The sequence below is a fragment of the Scyliorhinus canicula genome, chromosome 5 (genome assembly GCF_902713615.1).
Source record: "Scyliorhinus canicula chromosome 5, sScyCan1.1, whole genome shotgun sequence".
Taxonomy (NCBI): domain Eukaryota; kingdom Metazoa; phylum Chordata; class Chondrichthyes; order Carcharhiniformes; family Scyliorhinidae; genus Scyliorhinus; species Scyliorhinus canicula.
In genome coordinates this window covers 140,720,280-140,745,464 of record NC_052150.1, presented here as the reverse complement: position 1 = coordinate 140,745,464, position 25,185 = coordinate 140,720,280, and the positions used below count along the sequence as shown (strand labels likewise).

Below are 25,185 nucleotides of genomic sequence, written 5' to 3'. Positions count from 1 at the left end.
ATGTTGTTAAATGTTTGTTATTCATGCTTGACAAATTAAGTCAGAAAATTATTCATTGATGAAAAATTCTCATTTAGCACATTTGTACACTGGAACAAACATATACTGAGTTATATTTACATTATGGGCGATAATAAATTGGCCAAGGTGTAACTCAAGGTTAATCACAGCATATGGTATATGTTTTGTCTATATTATACATAGAAATGGATGGAGATGAGAAGTGACAAACAGGACTGTAATTTGGAAAGGATTTTAAGAGATATGCTCAAAGGCAATGAAGTAAGTCATGGGGTGCCACTGATTCATAGTTATTATGTACAGGAGGAGACCATTTAGCTAATCGGGCCATTCCAGACCTCTGTTGAGCAGGCCAGTCAGGATCATTCCCCTCCTCTTACCCATAGCTCTGCAAGTTCATTTCCCTCAAGTGTGGACCACATTCCATTTTGAGTTTATTTCCTGGAAATTGCGAACCGATCAGATACTTAAAGCAGCTTTACTGCTAAATATTTGCTATATTTAAAGAGATAGGATGGAATTTAATCGAGGCGAGGGGTCTGACTTGTCGGCTGGAGAGATGGTGAGACCCCTTCTTCACCTCCATTGAGAAAGGCCCACCCAAATTAAGTGCCCACCAGGCGCTGAACTGGCTAGTGGCAGGCCTTTCTCAGGGTTTAGAACCTTGGGAGGTGGAAATTTCACTCCTCCGCCCACTCTCCTCTGAGAGCTGCTGGCCAGATACACTGGGTGAAGGTTAAAAAGAAGTGAATAAAGGTGGAAGTTAACCTCCAAAAAGCTAATGAGACTGAGTGAACTGGCCAAACGTTTGAGTAAGGGATGAGAAGTACACACCAGTTTTCAGTCTGAGCCCAACACTTTGCCAAATTTTGGCTCGATTCCTCCCACCATGTCTGCTTTTCTGCTTACCAGTGGGAATGCAAATTCAGGACCCGATGCTAGACACATGACTAGAATACACCTCATGATATCATCTTTGCTCCTAATCATATTTCACATGGGGCTGGATTCTCTGTTTTTGCAACTATGTCCCCAAACCGTCGTAAAAACTGTGGCCTTTCACGCAAGAAAAACTGACGTGATAGGGCCACATATTCATAACCCGGCAGGGGGCTAGCAGTGAACCACCGTGAAACTAGCAGCTTTTGCTGCAGATACGAGCCCCCGCACAGGTTGCACATGCACCGTGCTGCATGGCACACAGACCATGAACTGGACCATCCAAATAGGGCCCCTGATCGGCCGGGCGACTGACCTGGACTGCCCGACCAAAATTAGCGAGGGCCCTCCAGCAATGGCCACTGGTAAGCGATACGTGGCGCGGCATACTCCCCGAGTACGCCACTTTTCGGGGCCCGGAGTATCAGTGAACAGGCGCCGGTCCCGATTCCATGCGGGAAACTGGATTCTCCGCCCTGGTGCCGGCCGCGATTTTGGCGTCGGGATGCCGAGAATCCAGCCCGTAATTTTTTTTTTACATAGAATTTACAGTGCAGAAGGAGGCCATTCGGCCCATCGAGTCTGCACCGGCTCTTGGAAAGAGCATCCTACCCAAGGTCAACACCTCCTCCCTATCCCCATAACCCAGTAATCCCACCCAACACTAAGGGCAACTTTGGACACTAAGGGCAATTTAGCATGGCCAATCCACCTAACCTGCACATCTTTGGACTGTGGGAGGAAACCGGAGTACCCGGAGGAAACCCACGCACACACGGGGAGGATGTGCAGACTCCGCACAGACAGTGACCCAAGCCGGAATCGAACCTGGGACCCTGGAGCTGTGAAGCGATTGTGCTATCCACAATGCTTTCCACCCATTCCCCTTAGGTGCCTGGTCCTTTTCAGAATGCTGCAGGCCAATCTATACATTCACCCAAAGTGCTAATAAAGCTTGCTGAAGAGTGTTTGTGGCATTCAAAAATCCTGAAAGGAGAATCCCTCAGACCCAAGAAGCTTATGGTCGCACAAATAACGTTGCTGGACACAATCAAGCACTCCATGAACTGTGGGGGGGAAAAACCCAGGAGTATTGTAAACTCCATTAGCACTGTGGCTTCACAGCGGCAGGGTCCCAGGTTCGATTCCCTGCTGGGTCACTGTCTGTGCGGAGTCTGCACGTTCTCCACATGTCTCTGTGGATTTCCTCCGGGTGCTCCGGATTCCTCCCACAGTCCAAAGACGTGCAGGTTGGTTGATTGGCCATGATAAATTGCCATTAGTGACCAAAAAAGTTTAGGAGGGGTTATTGGGTTACGGGGATGGGGTGGAAGTGGGTCGGTGCAGACTCGATGACCTAATGGCCTCCTTCTGCACTGTATGTTCTATATTCTATATTCTATATCATGACCACTCCCTCAAAAAAGATATCACTTTTAGTTGTAGTTGAAAAAGCACACAGTCCACTTGAATCTGTAGCACGAGGGAACTGCATGATGGCAGCTCATTAAATATATTGTGCATATTTGCTTTTCTGTTAATAGAGGAAGTGGTGAACATTTTAATAATGGCAATGGTATGAAATACTTTTGTCTATAACAATGTGGGAAAGAATCGTTAAACTCGGAAGAACACCTGGGCAATGCTAATAGACTTACAAAGTGAAAGCAAAATACTGTGGATGCTGGAAATCTGAAACAAAAGCAGAAAATGCTGGAAACATTCAGCAAGTCTGGTAGCATCTGTGCAGAGAGAAAAACAGAATTCACGTTTTGAGTCCGCATGACTCCGTCCGTATGACTCTTCTTCAGATCTAGATTCGGTAAATCAACTCTGAAGAAGACCATACGGACTTGCACCATGAGGTCTTTTCATTCTCCCCGATGCTGCCAGACCAGTTGAGGTTTCCCAGCATTTTCTGTGTTTGTACTTATGAAGTCAGATGGATTTTCCTGGGACTGCACTTGGAGGCAATGGATTGTCTGGGCTCACAGACTATTACAAAAGCGGGTGAAAGTCATGCCTGTGAGAGAACTAATCAAATTTCCTTCCATTTAAATAAATGGGCTTTCAGACATTCACTGTACCCCCATGACAAACTGTACCCCTACACAGGCCCATGAAAATAAAGGAAAATAAAGAACTTGCATTTATATAGCACATTTTATCTTCTCAGGATGCCCTGAGTGTGGGGAGCTGAGGGAGGGGAGAACAGCAGCATATGATCTTGAGGTGACCAGCTTATTAAATATCCATCCACGAGAAGCGTGTCAATTCACGCAGTGGGAACAGGCAGAAAGTTGCTATCCCTCCCATTAACTCATGGGAACAAAGCTCCAGGCTGTGCCTGGATGGGCTGGGGCCGACTGCTCTCCAAAGTGAGTCTTCCTTCTAAGTGCAGGCAGAAGTCCTGCCTGCTGCCAATCAATGCTCATTTGAGCATAAAATGGCAGCAGGCCTGTCAAAGTCGACATGGATCTGCTCCCCATCTACTCTCCCAATGGCAAGGGTCAAGCTCCCACCATCTGAAACATTCAGGGCTTTAAGTTTATTAATTTAAACAGGATTTAAGGGCTAATTTGTGCAAGTGCATCCTGGCTGATTGCCCCATACTATCTGAATATCAAGCATACTTTAACTCATCATGTGGAGATGCCGGCGCTGGACTGGGGTGGGCACAGTTAGAAGTTTTACAGGTTAAAATCCAACAGGTTTATTTGGAATCACTAGCTTTCGGAGCGTAGTTCCTTCATCAAGGGAATCACCTATGTAAATTCTATGATTCTTTGACCTGATGAAGGAGTTACGCCCCAAAAGCTAGTGATTCCAAAGAAACCTGTTTGACTTTAACCTGGTGTTGTAACTCACTATGTTGGTAAGAGAGCACTGTCTTCGGTAAAAATGGTAATTTATGTGGATTCCGTTGTGCTTTTTAGTCAGGGTAGGTCCTGTGATCAACTGGGGTTGCATCTCTAGCTGTAGTTGTATGCCACTATTTAAGCATGACTTATGCAGATGCACAGAAAAAAGGTCTCCTGTGATGTTGGGTGAACTGTGTACCAGCTAACTAAGTGATGCTTAGTGCTCTTTGCTACTTAACTGCAATTGCATTCCAGAAGCTGCAACATACTGATGTTGCGTTCTACTTCAAGTGTGGCCTTCTTTCCATCCATTCATTGCTGAGGTTCTAGCAAGGGTGCTTTGATGGTACTCAGGCGTCATTCAATCTTGAATGTCTGTCTCTTTTCTGTTCCACTCTCTACAACTACAGTTTTCTGTTTCTTCCAAAGGGCCCAGCAAATAGTGATCAATCTGCTCTGCTCAGCTGAGCTCCCGCTAGTCTTCCTACACATGCTTCAGTTATGCAGTAAGAGTGCAATGTGTGACTCATGTAAATCCTGAGTACATTTGCATGTGCCCTATTAATTGTTGTTTGACCTGCAAAAAACAAAACTAAATGATCCAATGGATTGCTAAACATTGCAGCCATTTACTCTGAGGAACAATTATAGGAGTGTGGGTGAAAGTTAAGCCCTCGGATTTATTTTGGGATGGTAGGAGTGCAGGCGGAAGACAAGGAGAGCAGCAACGTGTCCCAAATCAGTTAGCCTAAGCTCTTGGAGATCCAATTCCCAGGACTCACCTGCATAGAATTAATCATTTTCTCACTCACATCTGCAGGAAATGGTAGTGGAGTGTGGGGCAGTAGGAGGCTGTCACTGGGGCTCACAGGAACTGGGAGAAGTCACAGATGTAGGGTTTGGGTGCTTGGTGATCATGAAGGAACAATGCCTAGACCAGGGGAGAACATAGAACATAGAACAGTACAGCACAGAACATTGAACACAGAACAATCCATTGGATCATTTAGTTTTGTTTTTTGCAGGTCAAACAACTGAGGAGTCTTGGAGGAGCACTCTTACTCCCCCTAATTTCACAATAAAATATGACGTAAAACTGTTGGGAGGGTGTTGGTTACAGAACGGTAACTTCTTAAATAAATCTTTGTAGAAAACGATAAGTCTTTATTGACAGAATTAATTGGACATATACAGTAAAGGGTACGGGCTAAGAGCTATCTCCAATGCTTGAATCTTAATCTGTCTCTGCTCAATACCGCACTGACCTTTGGATCTGGGTCATGTGCCTTTTTACATCACTGCGTGGGTGGAACTGTACTCAATCCCACATTAACCCAATATGCCAGATGTGTACACTACAAAAAACAATTATTTTTTGTGGTCTAATCATTTCCCTGCCTGGTGACCTAGATCTGGTGAGAAAGCAAAATGGCTGACCTGTCCCGAACTCTGGTTAAAATAGTCGTCAGCCTTGATGATGTTGTCAAAGCTGATCTACATATTCCGTCAGTTTCTGGCAGGTTTTCTCTCACCCACTTAGGGCTACAGTTTCAAATAAAAAATGCGCAAACATTTCCCTGCAGTGAGAAATCTGTACTTATTGTCTCTCTGAGTATTTAACATGTTCTGTGCTCAAGAGAAAATTAAACTGCCAGTGTGTGTTGTTCGAGATTATATTAACTGTTCAGGGAAAATTAAAACTGCACTGAATTGCTTCAAACATATATACCTCACCATTGAGAAAGAAACGATGAATGAAAAAGTAAAACTTGTGGGAAGTCCCACCATGCAAGTGTTCACTACTTTTTATGAGGCAGCAGCTATGGGAGCATCTTCAGCAGTGAGAGGCGAAATACTTAAATAATATACTTATTGGCTCCCATAGTGGAATTGTGAGCCTAAGTTGAAATTTACTGCTGTAGCATGGCTTCCCAGGGGTCGTGACAATCATCGGGAAAAAAAAGCCGGAGCTCCCAGCTCCCCAAGTGCCTCTTTCAATGCTCCTTGTTGGTCTGTGGGAGCAGGAATGTTTCCCATTTCGACCCCACCTTTTGCCCTTCAAAGACACCTTTGATCCCCCCACCCTAATTGGCAGCTTCCCACTCTGACTCCTCCCCTCCCTAAGCCTCTATTGCCAAGGATTATCCCCAGGTGTCTTCGGCTGCAGCCTGCTGCTGCTGGTGTCCTTCCTGCAGGCTGGCCAGAATGTTTGCTGGCACTGCCATATCCCAGCTTTGTCAATTGCTTTGGCAATTTTGCTTTCACCTCGACCCTCCCTGCTTTTCCATAAATATCGATCCCAAAGAACATTATATGTATATCGCACGGTGGATAAGGTAGAGAAGCAATTTTAGAAGGTGGCAAGTTAAGCAAGGATCGTTTGCGAGAATGAAGCCAGAAGTATTAAAATAATTATCAGAAGCTTACACCTAGGTTGACACCCAACTACCTCATAGAGATATAAAACACTTGCACATTGTGGGCGGGATTCTCCGACCCCACGCAGGGTCGGAGAATCGGCCGGCAGCGGCGTTATTCCCGCTCCCGCAGGGTTTTTAAATCTCTGACCGGCCAAAAACCGGCGCTGTGCAAATCCCGCTGGCAGCCTCTGAAAACAGCTGGCGCCGGTGGGATTTCATTTTTTTTTTAGATTCCACAAATCTCCGGCCCGGATGGGCCGAAGTCCCGCCGACGTGGCCACGGGTCACGTCGGCGAAAATCACAGTTGCTTTAAAATGGCGTCAACCATTGATGATGGTTGACGCCGTTCAGTGTCGGGGGGTGGGTTGCGGCATCGGGGGTGGGTGGGTGGGCTGCGGCATCGGGGGGGTGGGTGGGCTGCGGCATCGGCGGTGGGGGGGGGGGTTGCGGCATCGGGGGGGGGGTTGCGGCATCGGGGGGTGGGTTGCGGCATCCGGGGGGTTGCGGCATCGGAGGGGGGTTGCGGCATCGGGGGGTGGGTTGCGGCATCGGGGGGTGGGTTGCGGCATCGGGGGGTGGGTTGCGGCATCGGGGGGGGGGTTGCGGCATGGGGGGGGCATCGGGGGGGGTTGCGGCATGGGGGCATTGGGGGGTGGGTTGCGGCATCGGGGGGGTTGCGGCATCGGGGGGGGGTTGCGGCATTGGGGGGGCATCGGGGGGGTTGCGGCATCGGGGGGGGCATCGGGGGGGGTTGCGGCATCGGGGGGGGTTTGGGGGGGTTGCGGCATCGGGGGGGGTTTGGGGGCAGCGGCGTGCAGAGAGGGGGGGGCTACGGATGCCCTGGGCCAACGCACCGTCGCCCCCCCTCTGTACGCCACTGCCCCCTACCCCAACCACCCCCCCCCTACCCCAACCACCCCCCCTCACCACCCCTACCTCCCTCCAACGCCCCTACCCCCCTCCCCACCACCCCTACCCCCTCCCCACCACCCCTACCCCCCTCCCCACCACCCCTACCCCCCTCCCCACCACCCCTACCCCCCTCCCACCACCCCTACCCCCCTCCCCACCACCCCTAACCCCCTCCCCACCACCCCTACCCCCCTCCAAACGCCGCCCCTACCCCCCTCCAACGCCGCCCCTACCCCCCTCCAAACGCCGCCCCCCATCTCTCCGCAACGCCGCAACCCCCCACCCTCAACGCCGCAACCCCCCCCTCATCGCCGCAACCCCCCCCTCTCAACGCCGGGTTCCCCCCCCTCATCGCCGGTACCCACACCCCGTCCCCCTCCCTCTGAAGGCTGGTACCCACACACCCCCCTTCTCTCCTCCTCCCCCCTTCCTTCCTCCTCCTCCCCCCTTCCTTCCTCCTCCTCCCCCCTCCTTCCTCCTCCCCTTCCTTCTCCTCCCCCTTCCTTCCTCCTCCCCCTTCCTTCCTCCTCCCCCCTTCCTTCCTCCCCCCCCTTCCTTCCTCCCCCCCCCTTCCTTCCTCCTCCCCCCTTCCTTCCTCCTCCCCCCTTCCTTCCTCCTCCCCCCCTTCTTCCTCCTCCCCCCTTCCTTCCTCCGTTAGTGGGGGGGGGGGTGCGGCGTTAGTGGGGGGTGGGGGGTGGGGGGGGTGCGGCGTTGGAGGGGGGTAGGGGTGGTGAAGGGGGTAGGGGTGGTGAGGGGAGGGGGTTGGGGTAGGGGTAGCTGCGTGCAGAGGGGGGGCGACGGTGCGTTGGCCCCGGGCATCCGTCGCCCCCCTCCTCTGCACACCGCTGCCCCCAAACCCCCCTCGATGCCGCAATCCCCCCCCGATGCCGCAACCCCCCCCCGATGCCGCAACCCCCCCCCCGATGCCGCAACCCCCCCCCCCCGATGCCGCAACCCCCCCCCCCCCCCCCGATGCCGCAAACCCCCCCCCCCAATGCCGGAACCCCCCCCCCCAAATGCCGGAAACCCCCCCCCCCAAATGCCGGAACCCCCCCCCCAAATGCCGGAACCCCCCCCCAAATGCCGGGTCCCCCCCCCCCCCAAATGCCGGGTCCCCCCCCCCCCAAATGCCGGGTCCCCCCCCCAAATGCCGGGTCTCCCCCCCCCCCCCAAATGCCGGGTCCCCCCCCCCCAAATGCCGGGTCCCCCCCCCAAATGCCGGGTCTCCCCCCCCCCCACCCCCCCCCCCCCCCCCAAATGCCGGGTCTGTCTCTCTCCTCCTCCTCCAAAAAACGCCGGGTCTCACCACTTCCGCAGCTGGTGAAACTGACGCGTATCGCGTCAGTCAGCTGCTGGCCCCTCCGGGGACGGAGAATAGCGGCCTAAAAGAAGGCCCCGACGCCGGAGTCATGTACACCGATTTTTCTCGCCGGAAATCGGCGTTACGACGGTCTGCAGAGAATTTCGCCCTGTGAATGGGTTCAACAGAGGATATCATTCATGAATAGAGATTTTTACTCATCATCATATCTTCCATCAACTGATACCATTTTATAGACATACACGTTTGTTATTTATTTGCAGATGTCATTTTCTGAATAACTATGGAGCAATCAGAATTCCCTTAAAATTGCTGTTAGTTTTTTTTTTGATGCAGAATCACCACTTATTGACATCCCTTCTTGCTAAGGTGATGGTGAGCCTGCAGTCTATATGGTGAAGGTACTCTTACAAGGCTGTTTTGTAGGATACTCAGCCAGTGACAATGAAGGAACAGAGATATATTTCCATGCCAGGATGGTGTGTGACCTGCAGGGGAACTTACAGGTGGTGATGATGTTCCCATCACTTACTGTTGATGGCAGAAGTCCCGCATTTGACAATACTATGAGAAAAACCTTGACAAGATGCAGTGGTACATTTTATAGATGGCACATTGTGCAGCTATGGAGTGAGTGAATGTTTAAGGTGGTGGATGGCATGCCAAACAAGTGACAATTGAATAGTTAAATGGAGCCTTTTAATGTACCAGAAGCAAATACATGATACTGCTAATAAGACTTGTACCAGTATATTCCAGGATTACTTGTTACCTGGATACTAATTCGTATCTAATATAGTGCACTTGTGTCTCGCATTATGGAGGATGCTCATTGACTGGCGGATATCCTCAAGCTATAATGCAGAACCAATTCAAGATTATGTTAATTGAATGAAAATGGAATAAAATGGTGACTCAAGGCTGACATGCAAAGAGACTAACTTGAGCCACCTAATGATGGCTTCAGTTGTGGGAGAAAATAAACTTTGTTTGAGAATAATCATTTTCAAGCTTCATTAAATATTTCAGTGATTGTGATTGTTGCTATAGTGATCAATCTGAAAATCTAAGATAATCACCATGCACAAAGAACTCCCATGTGTGCTCTGTGCAGCAAAATCTGTATTAAAAGTGGAATCAATTAATGATTTTGCTGATTTCTTGTTATTAAGAATGATAAAATAGAACTTAAAATGTATAGACTATTCCTGCTGTCAGAGTCTGTGAATAAATGGAATTACCATTCAATGACACTAAATGCAGAATACATCTTCCATTAAAGCCAGGTTGTCAAAAACACTGCCTGAAATGGAGCAAGACTTCTTAATTCAATGAAGATAATACACACAACAGCTCAATCAGAAGGGAAACATTGGTCCAGTCTGTGAGAATGGGCAGAAGGGATCTTAGAATTCCTACCGCATAGAAGGAGGTCATTCGGCCCATCGTGTGAGCACTGACCCTCTGAAAGAGCACCCTATCCAGGTCTGCTTACCTGCCCAATCTCCATAACTCTGTAACCTAATCTGCACATCCCTAGACACAGAGGCAATTCAGCATGGAAAATTTAGCACAACGTTAGATTGTGGGAGGAAACCAGAACACCCAGAGGAAACCCACGCAGATACAGGAAGAATATGCATACTCCAAACGGACAGTCAGCCGAGGTCAGAATCGAGCCCGGGCCTCTGGCGCTGTAAGGCAACAGTGCTAACCACTGTGCCCAGCATGCCACGGTTGAAGGAAAGAGTTGAAAGACCCCAGAACCTAATTATACATTGCCACATGTGAACAGGTGGCTACAATTACACCCTGACGGGCAGTTTTTTAGATGCACAGTATTTCAGTGTTAAAAGATGATATGAAATCAGCAACAAGTGTTATCACAGTAGAAAGTTGATACCTGTACACAAGGGCAGGGAATTTCTTCTATGTTTCCCTGAAGAGAATGTTGTTGAGGCATAAGGTGTCTTGCCGGCCAGCTGGGGAGCCAGGGAGAGACCCATGATGCCTGGTTTCAGGAAGGGCCACAAAACAACACGTCAATCAGAGGGTGGCAAGCTAACTGGTGGGCTTTCTCCTAGATTCAGAGCTAGCAAGAGCTGTTAGACAATCAGAGGCTCGTAACTCTTATGTTCAGCAATGGCATTGAAAAGGCAATGGCAGCTGTTGGGTGGGGAGACACTAGGGGCACCAGGATCACGTAGAGACCCAGGCAATAGGCAAGTGATATGGGGGAAGGGAGGGAGCATTGTAGATTGCTCTGAGGGGCGGCAGAGAAGGTGGTTCTCAGTGGGCGACCCACCTCTTCATCCCCCACCCTCCCTCCCCCACATCCCCACTTCCCGATGTCCTGTTACTCGATCAGACACTGATTGTCTTTGGTGGAGGAACTTCCCTAGGAAGTAACAAGTTGTCAACTCAGTTTTAGCTGCCATGCATACACGATGGAAAATTGGCGAGGTATAATAATAATCGCTTATTGTCGCAAGTAGGCTTCAATGAAGTTACTGTGGAAAGCCCCTAGTCGCCACATTCCGGCGCCTGTTCGGGGAGGCCGATACGGGAATTGAACCCGTGCTGGTGCTGTTGTTTTGCATTACAAGCCAGCTGTTTAGCCCACTGTGCTAAACCAGCTCCTCCAATTCAGGGGTATATAGGTGTATATACCTATACAGTGTATAGGTATGTCCTATACACAAAAAGCTCATGGCATTCAGGGCTGTTTACCCTGCACAACATATTTTGCAGCCTTAAATACCATTTTTAAATCTCTATTTGCCAATTTTAGACAACCCCATAGCTACTAGCCACCTGACACTGCAGCATGAGCCAAAGATATACAGTGGTCATTCTCCAGCTGTTCCAGGTGGATTCTTTGGGAAGAATTTTCTCAGATTTTTGCAGAGTGTGGCAGCAGGCGGGAAAAGGTGTGCAGAAGCTACGGACCCTGGTGTTGGTTTCCTCCACCATATTGTTAGGGACTTAGAAAAAAAGTCCAAGCTGCGAGTCCCAGTACTTCATGCTGGCGGGGCAGGCTCAATCAGCAACTTATGTTCGAAAATATCGCGGTGCTCCTTTTAGACATCAACACCATTGAGTAGAAACTGAACTTGACCAGTCGTATAAATTCTGTGGATACAAGAGCAGACCAGAGCCTAAGAATCCTTTGGCGAGTAACTCACCTCCTGATTCCCCAAAACCTGTCCACCATCTACAAGGCACAAGTCAGGAGGATGGTGGAATACTGCCTGCTTGCCTGGATGAGTGTAGCTCCAGTAACATTCAAGAAGTGAAACACAGTGGGCAGCACCGTGGCACAGTGGTTAGCACTGCTACATCACAACACCAGAGACCCGGGTTCAATTCCGGCCTTGGATGACTGTCTGTGTGGAGTTTGCACATTCTCCCTGTGTCTGTGTGAGTTTCCTCGGGGTGTTTCGGTTTCCTCCCACGGTCCAAAGATGTGCAGGTTAAGGGGGGTTATGGGATTACGGGAATACGGCAGGGGAGTGGGCCTAGCTAGGGTGCTCTTTCAGAGGGTCGGTGCAGACTCAATGGGCTGAATGGCCTCTTACTGCTGTAGGGATTGTATAACTTCTATGACTATCCACACAATGCAGTCCGCTTGATGGACCCCCTCCAATACACATTCACTCCTTCTATGACCGATGAACAGCGGCAGTTGTGTGTACCATCGAGAAGATACACTGCAGGAACTCATCAAGGCTTCTTGTACAGCACCTTCCAAAGCCCCGACCACTACCACCTAGAATGACAAGGGAAGCATGTACATGGGAACATCACCACCAGGAAGTTCCTCTACAAGTCACTCACCATGCCGACTTTGAAATATACCGCTGTTCCTTCACTGCCGATGGGTCAAAATCCTGGAACTCCCTCTCTAACAGCACTGTGGGTGTACGTACACCACATGGAATTATCAAAAAGATAATTCAACACCACCTTCTCAAGGGCAATCAGAAGTGGGCAATTAGTGCTGGCCTAGCCAGCACTGCCTACATCTCATGAACAAATACAGCAACAAATACAAGTAGAACGGGAAGTGTCCTTTTGTGATTTTCGGAATTAAGCAATAAGTGTTTTGATTTGTATAATTTTAAGTTAGAAGCACTCAGTAGGTTCAACTTTTGTACAGTAAAGGTTTTTGTTTAAATTGTAAAATCATAATCCATTTAAGTTAATAACTGGGAATTTGAATTTTATTCAAAAATTATTGGTCTTCATTGGTCAAGATTATAACGATTGCTAGTTTACTGTATATCTATCAGCCATTGTTTTTAAAACCAATAACTGTTCAAACCAAAACAATATAAAGCAGTTTACTCAAAGGCAAAACATCCCTAAAGCTTTTGTGATTTTAATTGCACTTAGATTTCATGCAATCAATTTAATTCTTCCCTATAATCCTATCGTATATAGATTCTGCAAATATTACTTGAAGAACATGCACGGAAGAATCTAGGATTATGGTTTACTTTCTTAAATATAAAACATGCTACATATCTTTTTTTTCTCTCTCTCTGACAGGAGAATCACTGTCGAAGGATTAAGATACTTGGGGATTGCTATTATTGTGTATCAGGTCTTACTCAACCAAAAACCGACCACGCTCATTGTTGTGTTGAAATGGGATTAGATATGATTGACACGATTACGTAAGTAATTCAACTTCAAAAGGGAATATTGTCTTGTGTCAGTTTCATTCATAAGTTTTGTAAATAAATAAAAAACACAAGTTCTTCCAGCTAGCCCCATAACTGCTAATCACGATTCTTAGCAGTTCCCAAAGATTAATAATTGCTCTCATAAATATGAATGAAAAATAACTTGTAACAGTAACATGATTTGTTGTCTGTCAGTGCTATATCAGATCTTTAATGGTAGCACAAGGCTACAAGGAAACTGTCTAATATTTTGCCAAAGTCACATTTTCTTTGGTCCTTCTTGACCGAAGCTCAGTTATTCAGATTTTTGCAACAACGATTATTCTGATTTGTCAGTCAGGTAGCTTACTTACCAATTAAAAAATGACCTTGAATCAGTTCTTGGTCTAGCCTTGTTGGAACTACTCCCCTGTAGGGAGATGAGCTTCACTAACCTCCCAATGGAGGCTTAGTAAAGTGTTCACATTATGTGACGAGCGAGATTCTTAACATGCGCTAAAAGGTCAACACTGAAAATAATCTTATATTAGAGCCTACAAAATTAATATTTTTTGAGGTGTTACTGTAAAGGCACAACACAGTTACAAATGAGTAAATCTCATGATACTGATTGTGGTACATTGTTTTAAAAGGAAAGGAGCAGTTAACCTTGTATATAATATTCTGCTGCTGACATGCACCTCCATCGAAATTGTGTCACCATTTTGATGTGGGAGTGTATGGTATCATGCTGAAGAAACTACAAACTACCACAGTTAATGCAGCACTAATCATCCCATTCTCATCCACATCTGGATCGCTGACTGTTAAAGACCTTTTTCATTCAGTCAAAATAGAAAGGGGATAATTCAATCGGAGCGTTTAGAATTATGAAAGGATGATACAGGGTAGATTGAAGCAGATTGTTTCCGCTCATTGAGAAATCAGGAATGATGGACCTTAGGTAGAAGATTATAAATAAGAGATTTATAATTGAAGGCTGGAGAAATTACTTCATGCAGAAAGTTGTGGAATTCATTTTCAAGGTTAATGGCTGGAGGTAGAAGCTATGTCAACATTTAAGCTTGGATTGGACAGGTGGGTGAAGGGTAAAGAGGGAAAGGATGGAGGAGCACTGCGGATAATTAAGGGTCGGACTATTTGCTCACGTGGACTGTTGGCTAAATTGCTTATTTCTATTTTGTAGATAATAATAATATAATAATAATAATCGCTTATTGTCACAAGTAGGCTTCAATGAAGTTACTGTGAAAAGCCCCTTGATAGTTTGTTTTAGGATTTGTCCAAAGAAATGGATTAAGTTAATTTGCATCTGTTTTAACTAGACTCCAAATACACTCGAAAGTGCAGATGGCCATTCAGCCCACTGAGTCTGCACCAACCACACGAAAGAGCACCATACCTAGGCCCACTCCCCCGCCATATCCTTCCACCCCACATAACCTGCACATCTTTAGACACTAAGGGGTAATTTAGCATGGCCAATACACCTAACCTGCATATTCGTGGGGCTGTGAGAAGAAACCGGAGCACCTGGAGGAAACCTATGCAGAAAAGAGGAGAATGTGCATACTCCACACAGTTACCCGGACCCCTGGTGCTGTAAGGCAGCAGTGCAAAACACTGTGCAACCACTAAAAGTGATGCTGAGTTGCCAGTAGTGACAGATAAACATTCTACTAAAATGATCCCACTATGGCCTCTGCATAAAAGCTCAGCAAGAATTAGGGCTCTTATGGCAGAGGGGCTGCTGATCATGCCTATGTGCACTATAGAATGTATAAAGAAATGGTTCCTACCTTACTTGAGCAGCTGGCTGATTTATTTGGCAGTCATTGGGGTCGGGAATTCCTTGAGTGAAGGCCATGGTGTCTATATTTAATCAGAACTGGAAAATGATACAACACTACATTTTGTTTTAATTGTTGGCATATTTCTACTGGAGAGTGTTAAAGACAAGGGGCTGGATTCTCCCAAAATAGGACTGTGTCCCCACGCCGGTGTAAAAATGCTGGAGGTTTGCTCTGGAGATTCCTGTTAAAGAGGACAGCTAATTTAATGCCCTGCAGGGGGCTAGCAGGGACCCGGAGTAATTCAGGCAGCTTTAGCTGTGGATACGGGCCCCCGGCACTTCTGGTTTTGAGTCCACACATGAGCACGGCGGTGGCCTCCAGCGGCCGTGCTGAGCGCCATGGCGGACTTGGACCGCGGAGGCACACTAAAAAATTAGACCCCCCGACTGGCCGCGCGCCCGAGGATCTGACTGCGCGGATCTTAACCGTGGCCACCTATAAGGCTCCCTTGGTGTCCGATCCCCCCACACTCCCACCAGGGTGCCGTGGACTGAGTCTACAGCCGCCACGCCAGCATCCAGACCGGCAATACCAGGTTAGTTCCACGCCGTTGGGAACTCGGCCGGTCGGGAGCAGAGGATCGCTGGGCTGGCCTCTGTCAATGACCCCCCCCCCCTCCCCACACCCCCCAGCCGTGTGCCATACTTTGTGATCATGCTGATTTTCGGGTCCCGGAGAATCGCCGGCCTGGCGCCGGGCCCGATTTCGCCGTGAAATTGGATCCTCCGCCACCGTGCCAAATGCGATTTTCGGCACGGGGCTGTGGAGAATTCAGCCCATGCGCTCAATAGTTTGTTACTGGAAATCACAACTTGATATTTGGAGTCAGGGGGTCCCCTCCCACTAATTTAGTTGAATTTCTTGCAAGGTTGGAAAGTTGTAGTATGATGGTAGGTCTTTGTCAGTGCAGGCTTGATGGGCCTTAATGTACAGTTTGATTCTATCATTCAATTGATACTGTGGCCTGTAAATTCCTGGGGTCTGGACCTGCTGACATAAATGCAGCAGAGCAGAAACCCATACTCCCCTAATCTCCCCACCGCTTACCCAAGGCCAGAGACCCCTCCCCATACAGTGAGAAAAGGGGATACAGATCCCCAATGTCTGCAGGTGCCTATCAGTGGGGTCATCCTGGGAAAGCCAGTTCGTCTGAAATTTCTAAATTTTCCTCTTTTTAAAGCATCTTTAGTCCCACTCAAATAATTCAAAAAAGGAAAGGTAATGGGTGGCATGGTGGCACAGTGGTTAGCACTGCTGCTTCACAGTGCCAGAAACCTTGGTCTAAGTGCTGCCTTGGGTGACTCTGTGGAGTGGAGTTCGCACATTCTCCCCATGTCTGCTTGGGTTTCCTCCCACAGGCCAAAGATGTGCGGGTGAGGTGGATTGGCCATGTTAGTGTCCAATGGTTAGGTGGTGTTCCGGGGATTGGGCCTAGGCAGGGTGCTCTTTTGGAGGGTTGATGCAGAATCATTGGGCCAAATGACCTCCTTGTGCACTGCAGGGATTCTATGTTCTATTCTATGTTCTCTGTTCCTCCAGGATTATTTAACTTAATCTAGTGACTGTCTGTGGACGTCAAAAGGAATTTTGAATGGAATCACACCAGGGGTAGTATTTTGTGCTCCCGCCAGTGCTGGGAACAGAGGTGGGTGTGAGTTAACAATATCCCCACTGGCTGGTCCTGGTCCCATCATGCATCTGGGTAATCTTTATGGAGGTAGAATATGCAAGCAACAGGACTAATTGCCTGCATGCGGATGGCAGCTGACATGGTTCATTAAGTGCCTATTGAGGCCAATCGAAGGAGGCTGACTGGGGTTTTTCCTTCAGCACAGGTGGCAAGGGCCAGTTAAGGCGCCTAGTTGCAGCCACCCAGCAGCAAGCTCCAGACAAGCTAAGAGGCTCTGAGTCAAGGAGAAACTGCAAGCCGCCCTGTTGAGGTATCCACCCCACAACTCCAGGGTGGCCTGCCGAGAAGATCCATTTTTACTTGAAGTTTGAAATAGGTGGAGAGTTGACACCTCCATCTGGAAGCGTCTTCGCACATATCCAGCCTGTATTGTAGCCTGCTGCTGCTTTCAAGTTGGAAAGCATCTGATTGGCTGTCCAACTTCAAGAGTCTACTGTCACCTTTAATTGATCACTGAGCCTGTTTTCTGGCCATTAATTGGCTACCCCATGGAAAATCATAATTTGTGACTGTATTACCCTGGGGTGGGTTCAGCACCCTTAACAGTTTACTACCCCTCCTTATCAAAAGGAAAACCCTGTATCAAGTTTCACCTGACTCCATTCCTATATATTTTTTACGAATGTAAAGAAACGAATTCCTCAGGGATGAACCTTCACTGGACATCCCTCCGTGACAGAGAGATGAAATGAAAAAAATGAAAATCGCTTATTGTCACAAGTAGGCTTCAATGAAGTTACTGTGAAAAGCCCCTAGTCGCCACATTCCGGCGCCTGTTCGGGGAGGCTGGTACGGGAATTGAACCGTGCTGCTGGCCTGCTTGATCTGCTTTAAAAGCCAGTGATTTAGCCCAGTGTGCTAAACCAGCCCCTCTCTCCTCTCATCTCATCTCATCTACTCTCTCATTGACCGACCCATCCTGCCCCAGAACTCGATCATAATTCAATGGTCTGGTTGGAATATGGTGCTGACAGGTGCTGGATCACATTCCATATGCCACACTGTCCTCAGAGAGATGGTGCTCAGCATCTCTCCATACCCAAATAGAAAGGGTTCTGTATGTTTGAATTTCTCAGTAGTTTTTGATTAAGCATTGCACAGAAGGTTGTTAAGTATAATTGTGTGCAATAGATTCGCTGGGCAGATTTTATGCTGGATGGAGAATTGGAGAATTCACATAAGCAAAAGAAAGCACAGTTATAATGGTAGCAGCACTGCATGGGGTTCAGTCAGTCATGAAGTCCTGCAGGGACTCATGTTGGCACTGTTGCTCTGAAGCATCTTTATCAATTATTCAGATGAGGGCACCAGGGGATAATTCTTAAATTATCCAATTACACAAAAATGTGAGGAATAAGTTTGATAGATGAATTAAATAGACTGCAGACTGACGTAGTTACATTGGGGAAACGGGTAGATACAATTCAATGTGGATAAATGCATTGAGATGCTTTGGAGATGGGATAATTCCAGACATTTATATATTATGAAGTGTTATCCACTTAAGGGTTGAGAGCAGGAGGGGGGAGCTGGCAATTGTAGCCCGTGAAACAATTCACGTCCATAACCAATGCTGCAAGGCCACGCAATTGGGACAATTAAATACAAAACTGCAGATACTTGCTGCATACAAGGCCTTGTAATGGCAATATCTAGTATAAATGTGTTCCATTCATATGTTGAATGGTATGATGTCCCGAGAAGAGATAGTGGAGGGTCATCAGAATTACATCAAGATTTAGAAAAAGTTATCAGAGTCCACTCAGCAAATGCACTGGAGGAACAACCCTTCAAGGAGACAGGATATGAAATCAGTGGAGACATCAATTAAAATATAATGACACTACCTCCATTTTAACAACCCCTGCTTGTTTGAAACTAGGACAGTTAAAATGGAATTGGACACCTACCCCGCCCTCCCTGCCGAACACTAATATGCTGCAATTTCAAATAGTAGGCAGCAAGGATACCTTCCCAAAATCAATGGGGTCCTTTTTTAAAGATGAAAATTTAAACTCTTTAGACATCATTGTGGGTCAATCTGCTGTCATAATGGAAGGTCGAAAGGCAGGAGTTGTAGCTTCCCTGCCAAGGCCAAATGTGGACAGTGTGCCAGGAGAAGCCCTGCAAGATAAGTCTTTAAAAAAATGTTATTTTCATGTGGAGCCAGGAGGAGTAGGTCTGGCCTGGGCCGTTACCACTTACCACACAGCAGGAATGATTTCTGCTGGTCTTGGGAATGATTTCCAGACACTCAAATAACTGTCTCCTTCAACACACTGCTGAGACAATGATTCTTACCATGATCAGGTGGTGGTCTGGGAAGTCGCTAATGTAACATCACTGCTTTAGAAGGGAGGGAGGTAGAAGACGGAAATCCTATGGTGTTAAGGGTAAGATCCTGGCATGGATAGAGGATTGGCTGACTGGCAGAAGGCAGAGAGTGGGGATAAAGAGGTCTGTTTCAGGATGGCACCCAATGACTAGTGTTCACCTCAGGGGTCTGTGCTGGGACCACATCTTTTCACAATACACATGAATGATCGGAGAAAGGAACTGAAGGCACTGTTGCTAAGTTTGCAGATGATACAAAGACCTGTAGAGGGACAGGTAGTATTGAGGAAGCAGGGGAGCTGCAGAAGGATTTGGACAAGCTAGGTGCGTAGGCAAAGAAGTGGCAGATGGAATATAATGTGGAAAAGTATGAGGTTATGCACTTTGGAAGGAGGAATTTAGGCATAGACTATTTTCTAAATAGGGAAATGATTCTTTAACGTGCAGGTTCAGTCGGCAGTTAGGAAGGCAAATGCAATGTTCGCATTCATGTCAAGAGGGCTAGAATACAAGAGCAGGGATGTACTTCTAAGGCTGTATAAGGCTCTGGTCAGACCCCATTTAACCATATTTGGAGTATTGTGAGCAGTTTTGGTCCCCGTATGTGAGGAAGGATGTGCTGGTCTTGGAAAGGGTTCAGCGGATGTTCACAAGAATGAACCCTGGAATGAAGAGCTTGTCGCATTAGGAATGGTTGAGGACTCTGGGTCTGTACTCTTTGGAGTTTAGAAAGATGGGGGGATCTTATTAAAACTTACAGGATACTGCAAGGCCTGGGTAGAGTGGGCGTGGAAAGGATGTTTCCACATGTAGGAAAGACTAGAACCAGAGGACACAATCTCAGACTAAAGGGACAATCCTTTAAAACAAAGATGAGGAGGAATGTCTTCAGCCAGAGGGTGGTGAATCTGTGGAACTTTTTGCCGCAGAAGACAGAGGAGGCCAAATCACTGAGTGTCTTTAAGACAGAGATGGATAGGTTCTTGATTAATAAGGGGATCAAGAGTTATGGGAAGAAGGCAGGAGAATGATAACATATTAAAACATGCTGCTGTGCAGAGGGACCTGAGTGTTGCAAACCGTTGGTTACAGGTGCAACAGGTAATTAAGAAGGCAAATGGAGTTTTGTCCTTCATTGCTAGCGAGATGGAGTTTAAGGCTGGGGAGGCTATGCTGCAACTGTATACGGTGTTAGTGAGGCCACACCTGGAGTATTGTGTTCAGTTTTGGTCTCCTTACCTGAGAAAGGACATACTGGCGCTGGATGGTGTGCAGAGGAGATTCACTAGGTTAATCCCAGAGTTGAGGGGGTTGGATTACGAGGAGTGATTGAGTAGACTGGGACTGTACTCATTGGAATTTAGAAGGATGCGCGGGGGGATCTTAAAGAAACATATACAATTATGAAGGGAATCGATAGAATAGATGCGGACAGGTTGTTTCCAATGGCGGGTGAAAGGAGAACTCGGGGTCATAGCCTCAAAATAAGTGGAAGTAGATTGAAGATTGAGTTTAGGAGGAACTTCTTCACCCAAAGGGTTGTGAACTATGGAATTCCTTGCCCAGTGAAGCAGTTGAGGCTCCTTAATTAAAAGTTTTTAAGATAAAGATAGATAGGTTTTTGAAGAAGAAAGGGATTAAGGGTTATGGTGTTCAGGCCGGAAAGTGGAGCTGAGTCCACAAAAGATCAGCCATGATCTTATTGAATGGCGGAGCAGGCTCGAGGAGACAGTAACATATAGTATAGCAACAGTAGTGAACTCGCCAACATTGAGGGCATTTAAAAATTTGTTGGATAAGCATATGGATGATAAGGGCATAGTGTAGGTTAGATGGCCTTTAGTTTTTTTTTCCATGTCGGTGCAACATCGAGGGCCGAAGGGCCTGTACTGCGCTGTATCGTTCTATGTTCTATGTTCTACTCCTGCTCCTAGTCCTTATGTTCTAATGGGGATGAGAAAAATATCAGCCATGATTGAATGTCGGAGCAGATTTGATGGGCCGAGTGGCCTAATTCTGCTCCTATGTCTGATGGTCATATGTCAGCCTTTCAGCATATCCTTCTATCCACATGTACTTGTTTGCAAGTAAAGGAGACCAATAAGACGTGCCTGCAATTGTTTCTCTCGAGGCACCAAACTCCATCTGCGGACTGAACCCTTATATAATTTTGTGCCTTCTGAAATATGGGTTTGTGCGTAAAGTTTGACTAATGTTTGCCCGGAGGGTTTCTTCGTTCCTTCTTTTGGCCTAACATAGACTCAATTTTCTGTCCATTGACTATATACGCAAGGCATATTTAGACACATGCTGTGGGGAGAAATCTCAAATCTAGATCTGAGGCACTGCTTTCGAAATGGTAATATCATTGACACTGCTATTAGAATTCAAGAGATAATAGGCTGGATATAAACCGTATGTCTGATGGAAAAAAATGAGGAAAAATTATGAAAAAGTGAATAAGTTGCTTACTCCAACAATCCTCGCAGGTTGGAATAATATATAGATCATTTTTGAGGAACATTAGAAAGCTGCATGAATCATCAGCTCAAGCTGTTCAAGGGATTTCCAAACAGCTTGAACGTTTACAAGAAGTTCAACGGGGAAGTTTTATCAGTTTCTTCTTCTAATGAAGTGTTTCGCAAGCTGGGCAAACATATCAGAAGTTCAGGTGTAGAGGTCACAAGTTTTTCTCCCATTAGTTTAAATTATAAAATGTAACTGTGGGTCCGTGACAGTTATAATGGCATGCCTTTGTCAAACAAATAATCTTAGGATTTTTCAGAACAGGCAATTGACAGGAAAAACAAAAATTTATGACAAGCATGAAAACAAATAAACCCTCAGCTTGTGCTGCCTCCTTCCTGCATCCAAGTCATGATAAACATTTGCAGGTAATGGCGTGCTAGATTTCTGATGTTGGATGCTCTTGACAGATAAATACTAATCTTGGAAATGTCACTAATTGCTGCCAAAAGGAGGTTAGCTATGCCACTAACCAGAGAACTATTACACTGTGATTTATTTACAACTGTCAGGCCATGCTTTGTTCAGCTTTGCTTAAATGGATTATAACATATGACAGTTGCTTGGATTTTAATAACTGAGATTAAATTTTCCTATCCAGCAGTTTATATTTCCGCATGTCTTGATTTTGTTAACTTCCTTGCTTCAGTCCTTGAATTGTTTTCTTCATGAATTTTATTAAAATTGACATTTTTTGTTTGTTTGTCAGATCATATTAAAAGTTATAAATATATGCTAGCAATAGCTAAGAGCTAGCAATGACCGTCACTTTAAACATACCCTTTTGAAATGGAACTCGCACCAGCTACAATGTGGATTTTATTGTTCCAAAACAAAATATGGCTATACTGAGAAACGACCTTTGAGCCAAACATGCCTCGGTTCATCACAAAAAGGGAGATGTCTGTTTTTCCCCACAAAATATTTGAACCATGAATAGATTTGCAGGAGCACATACTTTTGAAAGGAATTGTGCCAGGAATGCAATTTAATTAGTGGAAGCAGAAAATAACACCACTATCCTTGATCAAAGATCTGGAATGAGAATCACTGGACATGATTTTCAGCCCACTTCTTCTCCCACTACCACCCCCACCATGAGGTGTTTTGGCAGGATCATCCAGTCCTATCGCTGTCAATGGGGTTTCCGTTGTTTCCATCTTCTGCCACCGGAGAACCCATGGTGGGAGTCACCGTCATAGGATCGGATGTTCCTGCTGGTTGGAGCGGCTGGAAAATCCCGCTCACCACAGCACAGGGGGGAGAAAATAGATGTCATGTTCTGTGAAATATGGAATAGATGAGTGGGAATTAGCAGAAACAAGCACCTGGTGCCTCTGGCAATAACAAAACTTGAGGTGGCCACAGAGACAAACTAAAAAGACCATTTGTTTCGAACACCATGGGCGGGATTCTGCCGTAATCGGCGGGGCGGGCAACTCCAGTGGGAAGGAGTGGCGTGAACCACTCCGGCGTCGGGTCGCCCCCAAGGGTGCGGAATCCTCCGCACCTTCAGGGGCTAGGCCGGCCCCGGAGTGGTTTGCACCATGTCGGACGGTGGGGAAGGGGCTTGGTGCCATGCCAACCGATGCCGAACGGACTCCGCCGGCGGGCGCGAGTTGGCGCATGCGCGGGAGCGCCAGCATGTGCTGGCATCATCCCAGCACATGCGCAGAGGGCTTCGTCTCCGCATCTGCCATGGCGGACCACTACAGCCACCGGTGCAGAAGAATAGAGTGCCCCCGCGGATTGGTGGGACCTGATCGCACGCCAGGCCACTGTGGGGGCAACTCCCAGGGCCAGATCCCCCGCGCCTCCCTGAGAACCCCGGAGGCCACCTGCGACGCCAGGTCCTGCCGGTAAGGACCTACTCTAATTTACGCCGACGGGACTGGCAAAAAAAAACGGGCGGCCACTCGGCCCATCATGGGCCGGAGAATCGCCGGAGGGGCCGCAGCCAGTGGCTGCTGATCTGAGCGGTACGATTCCCGCCCCCGCCAAATCTCCAGCGCTGGAGAATTTGGCAGCCGGCGGGGGCAGGATTCACGGCACCCCCCTGCGATTCTCCGACCCGGCGGGGGCCGGAGAATCCTGTCCCATATATACACAATCCTTCTTCACAAGCTCACTCCCACAATGGAACAAGCTGGCAAACGAAATAGTCACAGCCCCATCACTTGTAATCTTTTGGACCCATCTTGAGATAATTTCCATTTAAAAGTTTTCATTATCAGGATGACCATTTCATGCCTAGTTTAACTTGCACTATCCATAGGCAGAATACAATACAGTCTGCGATGTCGACACAACTAAAGCAGAGGCAGAAGGTGTCGACATTCATGGTGGTCTGCTGCACAACCTCGCTATCGTTGCAACTGGGCATTCAAGGCCACGTGAGAAGGAGGAAGATGTTGGGATGAGACATCTACGACCTGGGGTCTGGTTGGACTATCCATAAGCAGCTACTGAGACTCCATTTCCCCAAAGGTGCCATCCCAACATCAATATTGCTCCATAATTGCCCACCTTTCAAATTATCTGCAGCATCCATTGCAGTGTCCTCTTGGCACAAACCCTGAAATAAAAGCCACCAACAAAGAAATCATTTTATAACAACTTTACTCATCAAGAAATCCCCAAATTCATACAAAACTGCTCAATCTTGTATATAATACTTTTGTGCAAGTCTTTTTTTCCTCAGGCAATAAGGGATGTGGGCTTTGTCGACTAGGTTAGCATTTATTGCCCATCCCTAATTGCCCCTGAGAAAGTGGAAGAAAGCCGCTTTCTGGAATTGCTGCTGTCATATGATCGTAGAAACATATGAATTGTGAGCAGGAGTTGACAGCTCGAGTCTGCTCCACCATTCAATAAGATCATGGCTGACCTCATTGTAATTTCAACACACATTCTTACCTACCTCCAATAACCCTTCACTCCCTTGTTAGTCAAAAGTCTATCCAGCTCTACCTTAAAAATATTCAAAGATTCTGCTTCCACTGCCTTTTGGGAAGAGTGGGCACGATCATCCGGCCATGCTACGCCAGAAAAGCATCTCTCTGCGGTGCAGCATGGCCGGTGAAAGCTGGGAGATCCCACTCCTGGGATCTACCTGGCTTGCAACACTGCAAGGGGAATCCTGCCGATGATGGATAGAATCGGAAGCCCCCAGCTTCATGCCCTTTGGGCAGTGTGGTGCCCTGGCACTGCTGGTGCCCGCTGGGTATGCTGACAGTGCCAGCCCATCACCCTGGTACTGCCAGCCTGTTACACTGGCAGTGCCACATGGGTGCCAGCCTGGCACTGCCAAGGTGCCCAGGTAGCACTGCCTGCTGGAATGGGCACTGCCAGGTTGCCAGACTAGTGCTGCTATGCTGGAATTTTGCGCACATGTGATCAGGCTGGGGTTGCCCATCATGGGTGTTGGAGGGTGCGGGGCGGAGGGTTTCCAGGGGACCCTCCCATGTTGCATTCGGGCTGGGAGGTAGGTCGGGGATTTTTTTGTGAGCCATGGAGATCGGGACACCATTTTTAAATCTCTCACTACAACGGGGAGTTCTGGTGAACAGAACTCCCCATTGTAAAAAAAGGGGCTATGTACGGCCTCAGCGACGCATCC

General features: G+C 47.4%; 1 protein-coding gene across 1 annotated transcript in view; it reads left to right on the top strand.

The window, feature by feature from the left end:
• LOC119966299 (adenylate cyclase type 1-like) overlaps positions 1-25,185 on the top strand; it is a 419,500-nt gene that overhangs the window by 106,616 nt on the left and 287,699 nt on the right. Inside the window, 1 exon segment of the mRNA XM_038797774.1 lies at positions 13,027-13,154. Within this exon segment, the coding sequence (XP_038653702.1) occupies positions 13,027-13,154 (128 nt within the window).